General features: G+C 30.0%; 2 protein-coding genes and 1 long non-coding RNA gene across 3 annotated transcripts; all 3 read left to right on the top strand.

Annotated features, from left to right (window-relative positions):
* The first annotated feature begins 768 nt into the window (after positions 1-768).
* On the top strand, positions 769-2,190 carry LOC146918342 (protein SODIUM POTASSIUM ROOT DEFECTIVE 2-like). The gene is made up of 3 exons (XM_085719990.1): positions 769-1,300; positions 1,418-1,493; positions 1,803-2,190. Exons 1-3 carry the CDS (start codon positions 1,106-1,108, stop codon positions 1,937-1,939), a joined length of 408 nt encoding a protein of 135 aa, XP_085576116.1. The 5' UTR covers positions 769-1,105; the 3' UTR covers positions 1,940-2,190.
* Positions 2,191-5,365: 3,175 nt separating this feature from the next.
* LOC146918341 (DUF538 family protein (Protein of unknown function, DUF538)) lies at positions 5,366-8,916 on the top strand. The gene is made up of 2 exons (XM_085719996.1): positions 5,366-5,880; positions 8,591-8,916. The coding sequence occupies exon 1, from the start codon at positions 5,391-5,393 to the stop codon at positions 5,871-5,873; it is 483 nt and encodes a 160-aa protein (XP_085576122.1). The 5' UTR covers positions 5,366-5,390; the 3' UTR covers positions 5,874-5,880; positions 8,591-8,916.
* A 2,857-nt stretch (positions 8,917-11,773) lies between these two features.
* On the top strand, positions 11,774-12,304 carry LOC146918340 (uncharacterized). The gene is made up of 2 exons (XR_015014308.1): positions 11,774-11,880; positions 12,017-12,304. It is a non-coding gene; the product is annotated as an uncharacterized LOC146918340 (long non-coding RNA).
* Positions 12,305-18,468: the final 6,164 nt, after the last annotated feature.

Here is an 18,468-nt window from a genome sequence, read left to right as displayed (position 1 = left end):
GTGATTCAGTGGCTGAGCTTCACTTGGGCTGAGGTGGGCCACGGCCCACCCCCAATTCTTTTTTTTAATTTTTTTTATGTGTGTAAGTATAAATATACCACTAAATTTAAATACAAACTTCAAGCTGGCCCACCCAATTATTTTCACCTTCATATGTATGCTTTGTGATTTGTTTAATTTAAGAACAAATATACTTTTTGATCTCATCAAATGGTTGATATTTCATATATTTGAGAAGTGTATAATACATTAATTTTGAGATATTAATTCTAAATATAGCATAATAATTTATTTGTCTAAAAAAAAAGCATAATAATTTATATTGAAAGAGAAGTTAGTGTAAGTATTAGTTTTGATTCTATTTTATATGATTTCAAATATTTTTAATATATGTTACTTAATTTTTTTATTTTCAACTTTATGTTTAATGCACACTACAACAAAAAAATTATTTTATATATCACAGTTCATTTCAGTGGTCCATCTGATTTTTTTTTTTTGACTCCGCCACTGTTGTGATTGATAAACTATTGTGACAATATACGTCGTTGTGACAATATACGTCGTTCATCCTAGACATTAGATCCTCTACAACTGAGCTACGATGTTGTAGCTTGGATTCTCCACGATTGCTCTATACATAGTGTTGCAGTCGTAGAAACCGTTGAATTTAGAGAAAACTTATCTTTTTAAATCTAATTGTCTGCATTGTAGAGGATCCAATTCCTTCATTAAGTTAATTAATTAAGTTTTGTCTTGTGTTTGGTGGTACATCACATGACAAACTCTTAATCACATATTCTATTGTTAATATTTTTTTCTAAACTTCATTGAGCTTTGTGCATCTCTTTTGCTTCCCCAATAAAACTTGACCTTAAGCTTCTTTGTTTCCACACTCCCTTCATATCTCTCTCCTTCTTATTATAAGATATAATCACACACACACCCTTATTTTGTTGAGACACTCCCTTCATATCTCTCTCCTTCTTATTATAAGATATAATCACACACACACCCTTATTTTGTTGAGACTTGTGTGAAAGGTAACATAATTGGTTCTTCCAAAAACCTTCTCTACTTCAGCTCAAAATTTCACAACATTGGAATGGGAAAACTAGGTAGAATGTTGGAGACTTTTTGTCTTTCTTCTTGTTCAAAAACTTGTTTTTGCATGAACACTACTGAATTTGAAGATGACTTTGAGAGACAATCCTTGATTAGTAGTGAAAGTGATCATAAACTAAGATTGAAAGATGTTGTAGCTGGAAAACAAACATTGGCTTTTCAATTGAAACCACAGGTGAGTCCTAATTCTTTGATTGATGTTTCAAAACATGACATAAATGTTTGGAATAATTATTATGTTATATAGTTTTTTATGAGTTAATAATATCATATATATTATCAAAATATGCAGATAGTTATATTGAGGGTGTCAATGCATTGTCATGGATGTGCAAGAAAAGTTGAGAAGCATATCTCAAAATTAGAAGGTAACTTCATAGCCTTTTTCTTCATATCATGACAAAATTCTCTAGCTTAATTCAACTCTAACAAATTAAAATTACCAGACAATTTTAATTCAACTATATGATATACAATTACATTATTTTTTTTTTCTTGTTAATTTGTCCTTCTAAATTTCATCATAAACTAAACAAAATTATGTTAGATATTATTAAAAATAATGAAAAGTAAAATAAACACAAATTACACAATGGTGTGTATGAAAAAAGTCAACATTATTAGTGTATTTAAATTCTTAGCATGTGGTATGATTCTTTTTTTTTTTTTTTTTGTAGGAGTGAGCTCATATAAGGTGGATCTAGATACCAAAATGGTAGTTGTTATGGGTGACATTCTTCCCTTTGAAGTGTTGGAAAGTGTATCTAAGGTGAAAAATGCAGAAATTTGGAATTCTCATGCTAATGAGGAGTAATTTTGTTCTATCAAGACAAAAGTTGAAGTAGAATGAAGGAACTATTATTTTCTGTTCTGTCATTATGTTGTTAATGTTATAAACAATGTATAGTATCATCAATACCTATGTCATGCTTCAACAATTGTCCTGCAAGAAAGTAAAAAAAATAATCAGAGGTGTACTAATGTCTCTTGTTTTGAGACCTTAGATGTTTTGAGTAACACAATGTATAATCAGGAATTACTAATGTCTCTTGTTTATGTTTTTCATCATGTTTCATCTAAAAACAATTAGGATTAATTGCACTTTGATCTCACTATTTTCATTAGTTCATGGTATTGGTCTTCCATTTTTAAAATTCAATTTTTGGTCCCTCACTCGTATTTTTGGTTCTAAAGTGATGATTGTGACAATTTTTATTGACGTGGCATAGAACCTATAAATTATATATCCACCTAGATGACTCAAACCCGCCAAGTTTTAAGTCATGTGCCGCATACTTTTGAGTCCAAAAACTTAAGTGAGGGACCAAAAACTTGAATTTTAGAAAAGAAAAACCAATTATGTGAGCGAATGAAAATATAAAGACTAAAATTGCAGTTAAGACAAAAAAATATATTATTACTCTTACCATTGTATTGTAGCAATATATTTTCTATTTTGAACTTTCTTTGTATGGGAGCCTTAACCACAAATTTTATCTCCAAATCACAATTTGTATGTGGAATCTGGAAAACAGTAGCACTATAAGTGACCAAGGTTTGAGGCAAATAATAATAGACATTTGATGATAGATAAGATCTATGTGTTTCAAGTAGTGATCTAAGTTTTCTTTAAAAAGAAGGTAGTGATCTAAGTTTGACTTCAAATTCTTCATTTTGGCCACCGGCCAGTGATCTTTTATATTATTATTAAAGGCAAGATAAGATCTTAGGTCATTGTTTATAGCAAATCATGTGGAAACAATAAAGATTAAAACAAATGAAGTACATTATATGAGGCTACTTAGCTTGTTTTTGAATTGATAGATAATAAACAAAATGTGCCCTTGGTAGTAAATAAAATAATTATACCATAACCAATGACTCTTGTGTTATTTCTTGCTAATTTACCTTGACTAAAATAAATTGAATAGAATTGAATCATTAGCAAAGTTGATATGTACAAATACATCATGAAAATCACGCATTCACATATTTAATAAGTTGAAATTGTTGCATGAAAATCGAACAATTTATATTTCGTGTTTATCTTTTACATCATAAGTGACGAGTTATCTTTATCCTAACTGCAAATGTGAGTTTTGTCTAACTGTAGGATATTCAAATCTCATTGCTGACTTGCGACCATTAAACTAATGTCATAATATATGCTCCCATGGTACAAATATTAGAGATAAACACACAATTCTCTCTGCCATAAAATATGAAGGGAAACCAAATACATGGATGGAGGAAAATAGAAGAAACTATCTTTTACCTATTTTTTTTTTCTTTCTAGTCTTGCCAATTCTAGCAATATTGTAGGACATGTGCAACACATAAAAGGACAAGGGACATGTATAATACTAACTCGAGGGTTCAGCATTTTTGGTCGTTTTGCTTTTTAGCCACATGAAAGCAATTAGCTAAGAATAGAACTTTCATTTTCAATCATCCTATAATAGTACAAAATTTAAAAAATGTTGCTATCATACAAATCAATTAGTTGCTTGAACGCAATAACATGTCACATGGATAACACTTGTCATGTGTGTTGTGGAGATTCAGAAATTAATTGATCTCATGTGGCTCATCTCATCTCATTTATCAAAATGTAGAATTCATTGCTTTCACATTTTGGATTTTAAATCGAAAATTCTCCCTTTCGTAATATTTATGAAATCATATGAACCAATAAAATTGGTTTGTGCTCTCAATTTTAAATTATGTTGTCGATTTGGCTTCTTCAAAAAACAAAAAATTGTTGTTGCATTAAATTTTGTTATCTCTATAAACTGAATTTGTAGTGTAATGTTTTTTGTCCATCAAAATTGACATTAGAGGGAATCGAATCTGAGACCTTGAGAGGAGCAAACTCCAAATAGCTAAAGTTGTTCTGATTATATAATTGGACGGGACAAAATGAGAAATTTAGAAGATGTGTAAGAAAGACGGAGGGTGGAAAGAGAAATTCTCGATAGGAAAATGACAATCCAAAATTGTGCTACCCAAAGCTCAAGCCCATTACTATGTTCAATAAAAAAGTCAAACAAGAAAATCGTTTTTTCTGTTATGTACCCGTGGAATATCATCCACTCCTGTCATTCTCATCCTGTCACCTTCATAACAGATATGCTCAAAAATCAACAAGATAAAAAAATATCCTTCAAAAACAATAAAATAAGAATTTTATTAGTACACTCTATTGATACATGGATTTATAAACAAGTGTTTTTAGAGCATTTATTAGCATTTTTCTATTTTATATACGCATCCAATAAGTAAAGATATGAAGTTTTATCAAAAAATAATAAAAGTCTGAATAAGAATTGAAATTAATTGTTTGACTTCCAATAAATAGTTTTAAAGGATACATATGAGGGTGTGATATTCATCGACTGATGTATCGTTTGATGTATGTGTAAAACAATTATACACTAATTAAATATGGGTAATGTTAACTAGTGCCCCGAGGCACTAGTTAAGGAGACTAAAATAGCAATTTTGTTTTCGAAATTGTTAAAAAGTGGAATGCTTAATTTTTTAAAAGTCAAAACTTTCTTGTTTTCAAATAAAATTTCTATTTTTTACTCTCTTAACTAGTGCCTCCAGACACTAGTTAACATGACCCATTAAATATTTACTTTGATCACATTTATAAACAAATTTTGCTTTATCAAATTCATTGAACAACTGATGTATTTAGACTATAATATAGTTCAAATATATCAATTGTTTAATAAATATAAAAAACAAAATTTGTTTATAAATGTGACCGGAGGTAGGCGAAGGGACTATATATTAATTTTTGTGTGTAAACTGAGTATCTCAAACTTTTCGTGTACACGCAAAAACTAATCTCTCGAGATTTTTGGAGCATAAAGAGATTTAATGCTGGATTCTAATATATAACCTTAGCTAAACTAGAAGACACTCGTCTCATCTCAAATATATATTAATGGGTCTTGTTAACTTGTGTCCTAAGGGCACAAGATAAGAAACTAAATGTAGAAACTTAATCTTGAAAATTATGCATTCATAATCTTAAAAACTTCAAAACTTATATTTTCAATGCAATATTTATTTTTATATTCTATTTTAAGATCCTTATCTTGTGTCCTGAGGGCACAAATTAACATTTTCCTATATTAATTTATTAAACTAAAAATATATTATTAAAGTATCAATTTCATTTTGACACACAAAAAATTGACGCATATAAATACAGGGAAAAAAATTTGAATCAAAACGAAAAAAGAAATACAACCATGAATCCAAAATTTCTCATCGTGTTCGTTCTTCTTCTTCAACTCACATCAAAATCAATTCAAAACCCAAACCCTAACCCTAAAATCCCCAAATCAATTCCATCCCCATCCCCAGCACACATAGAACTCACAACCTACGGTTTCCCAATCGGTCTTCTCCCCGCAACAACCGTCTTAAACCACTTCATCAACAAAACCTCCGGTGAATTCTCCGTCAAACTCGCCGGCGCGTGTAAAATCACGCTCCCACCGGATAATTACGTTGCCACGTATTCGGATACAATTACAGGGAAGATTGTGAAAGGGAAAATTGCGGAGCTTGATGGAATTAGGGTTCGTGCGTTTTTTAAGTGGTGGGGCATTACTGGGATTAGGTCTTCTGGTGATGATGTTGTGTTTGAAGTTGGGGTTGTTACGGCGAAGTATCCGGTGAAGAATTTTGTTGATAGTCCTGCTTGTGAAGGAAAGCATTCTGCTTTTTGATGGAAAGGTTAGGTTTTTGTGATGAAAGTTTATGTATTTGAGTTGAATTCTTTATGTTGTAAAGGTTTGACTTTTAGTGTATGTTTGGTTGAAAAATTGATTTTGAGTGAATTGGGTATATAAAATTGATTATGATTAAAATTGAGATGAAGTTAAAGTGATTTTAGGTTTGGATACTTTCGTGTAAAAGTGAATTGAACGGTAAATTTGAGTGTGAAAAGCAATTCTAGAATTAGAAGTTACGGTTTTTGGTTTCAAGTTGAATCAATTATAGAGATAAAATCAATTATACTTTAGAGGAACCTTCTCTAGAATTAGAAGCTACAATTTTGACTAGCCCAAGAGTGGAACCAAACATTCACTTAGTTGAATAGGAATCTTATTTGTTTGATGGGAATCATATGATATAGTTTTAATACTCTTCTTTGAGAATCTTCACATTTGATTTAGCATCATGTATTTCCTTGGTATATTCGCTTTTAGTGTAAAGATGTATTTTATATCTTATCATTAAAAATATTATTTTATTTTAGTTCTATCTATTTTAAAAGCCATATACAAAATGGTTTTTGATTGATTTCTGGTGTACTTTTTTGGAAATTGGTAGTGTATGAAAAGTAAACAACACCTTTATTGTTGTAGTTTTTGTGTTGCATATTAGTATAATGATTTAAATAAGGATAGAATGACAAAAGAAATATCTAGTACTAGATAGTGGCATGGTATGGCATAGTGCTTTCATTTTAATTTTTTTGTCTTGACTCCGATTCTTGGGGAGAGGGGCTATGGTAATTTGGAATTTGGACGAAAAATAAGTAAAGTTTAGATTATGATTATTTAGTTAGACATCAAGCTGAATCCCGATCGATTCGATCTTAATTGAAGTTTATTAATCAGTTGAACCCAACCATGTCCCTTTTTGGATAAACAACTGAATTTGTAGCTTATAGCATAAGTGCTTATCATGATAAGCACTTATGTATACTTTATTTCTATAACAAAAAATAAAGTAACTTTTTTTAATCGATGATAAAATAAAGTTAAATTATTTTAGTTTAAGCTGTTTTTATATGCTATCTTGGAGAGCTTGTAAAACAAAAGCTAAAAAGAGCTTATGAACATGTCATAAATAAGTTCTCTCAAACAATCTTACAAGTGCTTATGTCAGTAGTTAAGCTCAAATAAGTCAATCCAAACAGGTATCATATGGTTGGTATTGCTATCATTTTCATGCCTTGAGCTATCCCACCATGTCTTGTTAGTTGTTACATTATTACATAGCAAAAGGCAAATAATAACATGGGCCCCTGAAAATAATAGATATCTAATCTTTTGGCTACCTTTATGTTCTTCACTTTCAGAGTTTTTTTATATATGCCTGCTTTATGGCTTGTAGATATTGACTCATTCCAACTGCAAACCAACATGTCTCTTTTCTGGGTTTTAAATTTTTGGGACATAGTGTTATCAACATCATCATTGAGCTATATAAAACATGGGCAACATAATTAGATTTGTATTCAATATTATATGATTGTAAAGATATCAACCATTATTAAATATTTTACTTATTTAAACTTTTTGCAAATGTTTTTCATTAGTTGTTTACTGCTGACATGTTTTTCTCTTTTCTCCAACATAAAGATCCATGTAGAGCATTTTGGTTAGGCTTATAAAACTTCTGTTTAAAATTTTGCTTACTTTTCTCTTTTGTATTAGTTGATATCAGGTCTTTAAATAATTCTAGCTTTCTTCTGTTGTCAATTCGTCATTATACCATTGTTTCCCTCAAAATCTTATTTAGTATCTTTTGAAGTGGATTAAACTATTTTTTTTACTGTATGTAACTATTTTGTTACATTGTCAATGTTTTTTCATAATCAATCATGTTGCGTCTTACTTGTCCCTCCTTGTTATTTGATTGAAATGATTCTTATGGATTAGTGGAACTTAATGTTTAATTTATTTCCTTACACTTCTTTGGTATGGTCAGTTCCATTTAGCCTTAACAAGTGTCGACTAAGATCTTTTTTGGCCCATAGATACTAAGTCTGTGAACTGCATTTTCTATTTACTACCATCGCTCTGTTATTACTTGTTATTTAGAAGCCAAGTTTCTTTGGTTTCTACGGGCGGACTAGTTTATTTGATTAGATACTTGGGTTGGTTTTGGTTCTAATACTAGTCACTGGTACTGCAGAAGCCTTTTTTGTTAAGCTCTGAACTGTTCTGTATGTGCACTTGAATTGCAATTCCGTAGTTGTTTTCCCCATGTCTTATTTTGTGACTTTGCGATCTTTGTTCAATGTTAAGTTTACCATGGCTTAGAGAGATATTCACGACATTAAAAAACGAGTCAACTTAACTCTGCTCAAACTTTTGTTTACTCAGATATGTTACAAAAAGACATCATGCTAAAGTCATGCACGGTTGTTTGGTGTATATTTTTCCTATTTCTTGAGATTAAGACGTCAAGCTTTTGTTCTTATTGTAAAATATGTTGACTGTGTTGTTTTTTTCCTAGGTGCATGCATTATGTATAAAATATGTTGTTTTCGTGTACCGGAATCTATGCTAGTTGACTCTACACATGATATTATATTCAAACTTGTGAAGTTCACGGCATTCTTTCCTTTTTAACCCCCATTTTTCTGTGTGGAGTTTAACATAGATTTCTTCATATATATTATTGACATTTTATCTTTTCTTTTATGCAGGATATTAGGCACTTATTCCCATTTCACAGCCTATGTGTACAAGTATAATGTGATAAAGTTCACTTCCACTAAATGAAGATTATTTAGAAGCCACAAGTATTGTGTAATATTACTCTAGGGTAATGCTTTTATGTAATGGAATCTATGCTACAACGAATCTACTTTGATAACACTTGTTTGTGTTGGTCACGTTGGAGTCGTTAATAAGACCACTTTGAAGTTGAACGTTTTTTATTTGATATTCTTTGTTACCAAACCATGTATATATATAGTAGTGTGACTTGCCTTTTCAAAGTCATAATGTCATGCAAATTAAATATTCCTCACCTTTTCATTGTGCTGGTAACGTAATGGCTAATGATTTGCTTGGAGAAAGATAGGGGTGTACTGTATGTATAATACTAATACTATGACACACAACACCATCATCATCCAAAATCCAAAGCCTTTGTACGCCTTATTTAATACTGTGCTCCTTTTACACCAACATTTTTGACTTTCAATTATGTAACAATCAACGCACTAATACTTCGTAAAGTGAAAATCCAATTTGGCACTTGACATTTCCTCTCGGTTCAATTTAGTCCCCAACAAAATATAATATTCAAACTAGTACCAAAATTTTTTATGTTGTGGATAAATTAGTCTCCATGTAATAACGAATTAAGGACTAATCTGTCCTTCAAATAAAAATGTTAAGAGACTTGTAAGCATTACTCTTAAAAAAAAACTTATATGCATGTAAAATACTTAAAATGAATGCATAAATTATTCTTCATTAATATACAATTATAAATATTAGTTTATAAAAAAATATATGTCAGATCAAATAAAAAGTAGAGTTTTCGTATAAATCATAAGATGTTAGGATATCAACAAATACATCAATAAAAGAACTCAAAACAAGTTTAGTCTAATGTATCCGTCAAACAATTTTTTTTTGTCTAATGTTGACGCAATAGTCTTGTCTCTCTTTCTTTACATTCATAAAAAAGAAACATTAATATTAGTTTTTTCTTTTTGACTAAAAATAGAGTTCAAAATATTAAATATTATATTTTTGACTTATACATTTATGATATATACACATAAAAGTAGGCTCACCAAGCCTATATAAACATGCTTCTAAGGAAAACATTCTACGAAAAAGATGGAGACATCAAGGAACTCTTCTATGAAAATGATATTTTTGTTGGCATTTTTAATCATTCTATCTGGTCAAAAACTAATTTGTGATTTGAGAATTTTTATGTATTGTCATTTGATTTACTTCATCTATTTCCCCTTATACTCAGCGCATATTGTATATACAACATTGTTCTTATTTTTATGTATCATTTGTCAATGTAGATATGCCTATGGAATCACAAGCAGCTAGAGTGACTGAGGTGTTGCACTATACTTGCAACTCAGTTAAGGATTGTGTTAGGCAACACTATCATTGTCCTCCTGGACTTATTGTCATATGTGCTGTCCACCATTGTTCATGTATCCACTAGTAAAATTATTAGTGCAACTCTCTCAGTTACAAACTGAGTAATAATAATAAATTAGTGTGACAATCGTTGTGTTTGATGTCAATAATACATAAATGTTAATAAGAAAGGATGATTACATCATCTTTTGATTTAAATCGTAAGTCCTGACTCAACTACTGATAAAATACTAGTAAAATTATACGTTATGATTGGAGTTCGAACTCTTACACTTTACTTTACTATTTTGTCTATCTAAAAGAAATCGTATTAAATGAGATAATAAAATCAGATCATCTCAATTTGAATTAACATAGACAACTTTATTTTTCAAAATATATTTGATCGTGCTTGAACAAACGAGTATAGTTCATGATATTTTTTCTTTTTTAACCACCTTTTTTTTGTGTGTGTGGAGTTTACTAGTATCTTAGATTTCTTCATATATTCATTTTATCATATCCTTTTACGCAAGGTATTAGCTACTTATTCACAGTGTAAGTTTTAATGCTATAATATCTTAGATCCACCAAGTGAAGATGTATAATTTAAAAGCCGTAAGTATTGTGTGTAAGATTTCCTAGGTTAGTGCTTTTAGTTTATACTAGGGAAACACCTGTGCTATCACACGATTTCCTATAGATATTGATTTGATTAATGAAAAAAACATAGCATAATATTTATTTGATATATTGAAGATTAACAACTTATACCATAAAACTTGTCAAAAAAAAACTTATACCATAAAAAAATTTACTAAAAAAAAACTTATAACATAAAAAGCATATAGCATAATATTTTTTTTTTGAAAGAAGCATAATATTTTATTTAATATTTATTATTTTACAATATATCAAATCAATATCTATATAGGAAATCAATAATTTTTTGTACATGACAAAAATAAGAACAATTATAATATACCAATTATAATATATTTTTTGAAAATATTGTCGATGTTTTATAATATTCACATTTTTACGACAAAAGTATAAAAAAATTAAAAATCATTTGCTGACAAACATTTTTCCAGTGTATGATTTTTTTAATAAATTATGATTTGTGTATTATGATTACTCTCATATTTATTTAGAAGATATTAAAAACTTAAATTTAATAATTGATTAGTGAAGGATAATTGTATCTTGTATGAGTGGTACACTCAACAACACTATTTGGTGACTTATTTCATGAAAACACCTTGAAAATATTAAAGTGGGAATAAATTATAGTTGGTGCGTTATAATATTAAAATAATATTTATTTAAAAAGTTTAAATAAAATTATATTAAACAAACAACTTTACTTTCTCCGTACAAGGAGTGCCAGAGAGAAGAAAAGAAGAAAACTTAATAATTACATCACAGAGAGAATGTCAATAAAAAAAGGCATTACAAAACACCTTCTAAACATAAAAGGGGATTGAGTCACCACATGTGATAGTTGAAAGTAAAATTGATGTGTTTTACCTTCGACCACGGATAAGATTGAGTCTTAATTTAAAATATGGTCAAATACATTTGCTCTTTTCCTTTTTATATAGTCAAATATTTAAAGTGCAGTCAAATATATTGATTTTTTTTTATAGTTATAGTATATAATTCATTAATTATGACACTATCATTCATGCATTATATGTATCAATAAAAATGACATTTAATGTGTAAAAAAATTGATATTTTATGTTTAGAATGGGCTTACCAAGTCTATATAAACGCACTGCTAAGGAACATATTCTATACAAAAAGATGAAGGCTTTAAGAAATTCTTCTTTGCTAGTGCCATTCTTGTTGGCATTTTTAATCTCTACTTCAGGTCTAAAACCAAATTGTGATTTGCGAATTTTTAACGTATTGTCATTTGATTTTTCACTTCATCCATTTTACTTTTACACTCAATTCATATTTTAACATTATTCTTATTTATTTTCATGTATAACTTGTTCATGTAGATATGTGTATGAAATCACAAGCTTCACAGGCCACAAGAATAACTGAGGAGTTGGACTCAAGTTGCAACACAGCTGCGGATTGTGTTAAGCAAAATCATCATTGTCCACCTGGACTTATTGTCATATGTGCTAGTCACCATTGTACATGTATACACTAGAAAAATTCTCAATCCAAATCTCTCGGTTACAAACTGAGTAATAAATTAGTGTGACAATAGTTGTGTTTGATGACAATAATACATAAAATGATAATAAGAAAGGGTGATTGTATCATCTTTTATATTTAAATCTTATGTAAACGACTTATTTGGAGTTGACTTGAGATCTTAGAGTGTGTTTCACTCAAGATCTCAGATTTGATTCCTCCTGTGTCAATTTCGGTGGACAAGTTTATACAGAGTTTTACTCTAGTTTTAAATGGGGCATTCACAAGCGATCAGTGTGATTGATCCCCTCAGATTAGTCGGTCATTAGATCGGATACCCAGTTTTAAAAAAAAATCTTATATAAACTAGATAAAATAATTGGGTCATCTTAATTTAAACTAGCATAGACAACTTTATTTTTCAAAATATATTTGTTCGTGCTTGAACAAAAGAGTATAGTTAATAACATTCTTTCTTTTTTAACCACATTTTTTGTATGTGGAGCTTAACTTAGATTTCATTATATTCTCGATATTTTACAATATCCTTTATGCAGTGTGTAACTAATAATGCTATAAAATCCTGATCCACCAAGTCTAATAATGCTTATTAAATTACTAAAAACATAACATAAAACATCATATGATGCTACATCGTCACTTCTCAATCTAAGTCTCTTTTATCAATAACATATTCATCAACTAACTTAAAGAAGCTACACCCTTTGTCAAATGAATTTCTTTCCACGATTGAGGTTTGTTATATCAGTAACTGTTTGTATTACTAGAGATTCTCTACACCTACATTTCCTATTTGAATTTCTTCTCAAACTGGATCCAACCGAACCAACAATGTTTTCATGCATCCATTGTTGTGACTAGATTTTTGTTGTATAGCTCGGTTGAACTCTTTGCACTCCCCAAAGAACGGCCCTGCTATGCACGAAACTTTTAAATCAACACATTTCTCTCTGAATTATGGTAACAATGAATACATTAACACTTTGTGAAGTTAATTTGGTAAAATTATTATTCCGTTTTTCTTTTACAATCTTTTCTTAGTCATTATGGACGTTCTGGTGAGAGAGAAAAATGAAGCAACGAGTGAAGAAACCAAGGAGTCAGCTACCGCTATCGATCTAACGAGTGAAAAAACGTTGACTCCCAAATCATTGATTGAATTTGTAATTGACTGATGTCGATCTTTCAATAGGAACTAAACGAACACCGCGACAAGACACAAAATCAAACGTCGTACAAGACGACTAACAACACAACGCCGCAATTCGACGACGAAATCACAAAAACACAAAAGGAAAAACTTGATATATGTGAAAACCACTTATTTAGATTGGAAGAAAAGCCGAAAAACGATGTAGAGGGGTGATTTTAGGTCAAAATGACTAAAAACCACCCCTCCTCGATGAACGAAGGAGAAAGAAAGTTTAGAGAAAAGTTGGAATTTCTTTCACTAGAAAACTAGGGCGAACAGAGCCATTTAGAAGCCATAGAATCGTCAACTAGTGATCCTTTTCTCATGCTTTTTATTCATATCTAATCATATGTATTTGGTAGCTATGAGTAGTTAATCCTCTCTAGGTTAGATCATGACAAAGGAACTTCCATGTAATTAATTGATCATGTAACTTTTAATGATTCTCTAAACTTCCATGTAATTAGTTGATTATGTAACTTTTAATGATTCTCTAAATATTCAGTCGATTACTGTTATTTCATTTGGTTAATCTGTTCATAATGCTTTTTATATGATCAATGAGTACTGACCTTAACTTTGTTTTGTAAATTGATTATTAGGTCACAATGACTACTAACCCTAATTGTGTTGGTTTGACCTAGTTTAACCATTCAATTGTTGATTAGATTTAAACATAAACTAATAATAATTGTTACTCACTTTGATGTTCTAAACGTTTAATCGGTTAATGCTCTAAGCTAAGACATTAAGAGGAGTAAATGTAATACCCGTAATTTTGAAAATAAATAAATATTGATAATATAATATAATGTTACTTTATCTACTTTAATTTATGATAAAATAAAAATAAGTAATACTTTCAACGACAAATTTAAATTGTTAGATGAATATTTTAGTGTTTTGTCGCGTTAGTGACTCATGGTAAAAGTTTTAGAAAAATTATCTCGAACATGATTTTCAGTCTGCTCAACAGTCAACAATTTTACCGCGTCTAGTATTTTAAAACGAACCATGTTCACTATGAAATTATTCACGATAGATTATGCGGTAAGAACTAAATAAGAACACGTCGTATAGAATACTTGGATAAAAAGTTATATTATCGTTAAAAATAATTTCAGACATTTTTATCAGTATCACACATCACTGTCAACTACATCCGTTCATAATGAAAGTTGTAGATATTTGGATGAGTTAGTGAGATATTTTACTAAGAGTGTTTTATTACTTGGACAAGAATCTGCCACTGAAGTTAGTTAATTAATTTTGTGTGGTAATTAAGGGACATGTTAGGCATAAATACACATGACCATGAGGCCATACATACATACATACTCCCTTTACTCTCTCTCAGGTCCAAACCTCTCTCTTCTCTCTGGGTAGCACTTTGGTGTCATTTGGGAAGTAATGATATGTGTCATTCGCCTAATCAGGTACTGTCACGTGGCACCTACTTATTAAAATAAAATAAAAAACAGTTTAAATAAAAAAGAAACAAACGCGAACAACACAAACACACAATACTACCGCTCTTTCTCCCTTGCCACTTTAAAGCAAAACCGAACACCACTAATTTTCGCCGCCGTCCGCCGCCAATGACCACCTCTGCCACGCCGTCGCCTCATATTCTGTCATCCTAATGTCTATTTGTTTTTTTTATCTTGTTTTTTTTTCCATCTTTTATAATGGTTATGGTAATGAGAACAAACCAAAATCAAAATCAAAATCAAGATTAAAATATGGAATAACTACACTTGATTAGGGAAAGAAAACAAACCTTTTGAACCAATTTCAATTCATTCGGATTAAGTTTTAGGAGATTTAGGGTTTTATTTTAGGATTGAAGTAAACCCATTGCACAAGGGTATATATGCTCTGTTTTTTTAGTAGCAATACATATGCTCTGTTTAATAGCAATACATTAGGATCATACTATTATAAGAGATATAAATTTCTATATTTTTATGTCTTACCTCTTTTATTTACTTGTTAGGTTCCTTTATTTCGGTAGTTTAATCAAACATGACATCTTCAAAAGTTGATTGGAAGTCAAGACTTGGAATATAATTTGATACTATGGAAGAGGCTAAACAATTTTGGCTTGCTTATGGTTTATGTGAGGGCTTCAGAGTTAGAATATGTTTTACAAACAAGAACAAAGACGGTAGTGTATCGTCATGTAGGTTTGTTTGTTGTAAGGAAGGACTACGGAAGAAAGCAAAAAAATATGCATATGAAGGAAAATTTCAGAGAGTCGAGACTAGAACGAATTGCTTAGCAAGAATTACATTTTCACATAAAAATGGAAAGTTGGTCATCCATGAGTTTGTAGAAAACCATAACCATGATCTACAAAAACTAGAGACAACGCACATGCTTCGATCATATAGAAAGATAACTGAAGTACAAGCATATGAGAAACGAGATAAAAATAAATGTTGTTGTTGATAAAATTTGAACAGTGCTCTTAATTAGCCTTAATGGATTAAAAGAAGTTTGAGAAACGAGATGAAAATATTTGAGACTCTGTTGACCTTTTCGTAAAATTTTAGAGACAAAAATGTTAAGAATTATTATACTTCTAAAAGTTTTAACGTTTACCTTAATAAAAAAATAATAGTAATAACTCTTGACTCTGTTCTTAATCTTCAAATTTATTGCCTCTTGGATAGAAAATTGTCAAGTTGTATTTTTCTTACTCTCTCTCAAGTTTGATCATCTTTATGTACTTCTTCAGTTTTCTTTTCCTTAATCTTGAGAATGGATGTCGTGAACTTTGAGAGACAAGTGAGATTATGAGAAAATTTGAGCGAAATTTTAGAGAAATGAGTAAGAGGAGAAATAAAGGTCTTTACTTTGAGGGACTTTGATGACTAAAAGATATAAAAGGGACAAAGTCAAATTTGTTTGGATGAAAAGCTAGTCGAGGTAAGGGCACCTACCTATATATGATACTTTGTTATGTTATATTTGCTATGTATTTTCACAAGTGTTTAATGATGCAGCCATTTATGCATGAGGTAAATTACTTATGGTACATTCGAGTTATTACATGTGACTAGAAATGCACATACATATTGAGAAATATTATGTCCATGCATTCATAGTTATGTGACCACTAGAGAGGAGTCGCAAGGTGCACACCAGAGAGGTGGCACATGGTGCGTTTTAAAACCACCTTATCCCTTAATGGATCATCGAGTCTGATAGATGAATAAGATATTCATCTCCTTAGTGGCGCTGCCACAACCCTCTACGGAGCGATATTAATTATGGAATCATATGCATTGACATGTAGACATTGCATTAGGAATCGAGTCGTAATAATTTTTGCTATTAATCTTATCTTCTACCTATTTCATACATGGGTTAAAATGAGATCTTTAATCCACGTATAGTGTTTTCCCTGTTTATGCTTCCTGTATATTTGTTATTTTTGGATTGGTGACACTTTCAGTAGATGTGTGGGCTATACGTCATTAGATTATGATGATTCTGATGGAAGCCGTGATACCACCGTTGGAGACAACGAATTTCACCACCCCAGATGAGTGGACGATTCCGTCTTGGGGATTTGACTCAGCCGCAGGATAGATCATGTTCATTGGGGAACGTACTCGAGACCACTCACATATAGTTAGTAGAAGGAAGCCTTTAGGGTGATGTCATTGGTGGGCCAAGTACCCAACTTTATTTATTTTAGAGTTAACGATCAACTTAGGATTCTTTTTTATTTTTGGTGATACTTTTGAAAAAAAATCTTCCTCTTCGAAGGGATGTACATGTATCTTGTAAATTATTTAGTTGTCATACAAAGCTCTATATAACTTTGACATTCATTTTAAAAAGGAACCTTTACTTTATTTTGTAATAAAAGTTTATGACTTATTTTAAAAAAGGCTTTGGTTTAAAAAAAACACAATTTTTAGAGTTAAAAATTGGGGCGTTACCGTTAACCTTGGAGAGAGTTGTGACCAATACATTGGCCTGACTGTTTTGAACAAATGTATTGAAATCAGGTAATCAGTAGCATTGTATCTAGAGTTTGTAGTTACTCAATTAATTCAGGGAATGAAATCTAACATAATCTAGTCGCTTTCTCACACTCTCTTAAGGAATTAAAACCAACCACTTTGCCACATGCAAAACCTTCCATTTTGTTGCTATTAACCTAATAAAAATTTCAATAGTTACATTGGAGGTAGACAATCCCTGCGGATACGAACTCTTTTCTATAAATATTACTACTTGACGACACATTAGTACACTTACTAGTTTTAGTCCATCAATAAGGGATACCTAATATTTTTTGTGTAGTCTATTTTCAATGTACCTAAATTACACTCAAACATTTTTACTCTTAAATTCATTTTTTTTTCAAATTATTTGTAATAAGCATATGTACTCTTAATTATTCAATTATTTTTCAAATTCAAATCTAAAAAACTAACTAAAAACTTTGGTCAATATTTTTTTCTAACTAAACAATATATATATATATATATATATATAATTAATAAATTAAATTAGAATGATTATAATTCAAATAGAATATGCGGATGGATAAACATTAACATGTCTATCTTTCTGCTAAGACTCCTTCCATTTGAAAATGAATGTGGTTTAAGGTTTTTACACATATATTAATAAATGCATTAATTAAAAATAAGAGAGATGTGATTTTACCAAATTATCCTAATCAACTATGAGTTTGTTTTTCATTAAAGAAAAAATAATACTTTGAAAATAGTGTATTTAGTATTAATTGAAGGGTACAATTGAAAATAACAAGTTATTATTGTATAGGAAACTGAAAGTGCATTCATTTTGAAACAAATTATTTTGGCTAAAACGACACTCATTTTGAAACGAAGAGAATATATATTAAGATATTTAAAGTGTGGTCAAATGCATCTACTAATTTAAAGTGTGGTCAAATGCATCTACTAATTTACACACAAGGAGATATATAAATTAAAACATTTTCATTAAAAAAATAAAACATTTAAAGCGTAGTCAAATACTTTTTTTTGAAAGAAAAATGTTTAGTAAAAAATGATTTTTAATATGGTAAAAAAATGATATTTTATG

The sequence above is a fragment of the Medicago sativa genome, chromosome 6 (genome assembly GCF_051527215.1).
Source record: "Medicago sativa cultivar Bolivia chromosome 6, Bolivia_mono, whole genome shotgun sequence".
NCBI classification, from domain to species: Eukaryota; Viridiplantae; Streptophyta; class Magnoliopsida; order Fabales; family Fabaceae; genus Medicago; species Medicago sativa.
Note: the sequence above shows the minus strand (reverse complement) of the source record. Positions and strands in the feature narration are given on the sequence as shown.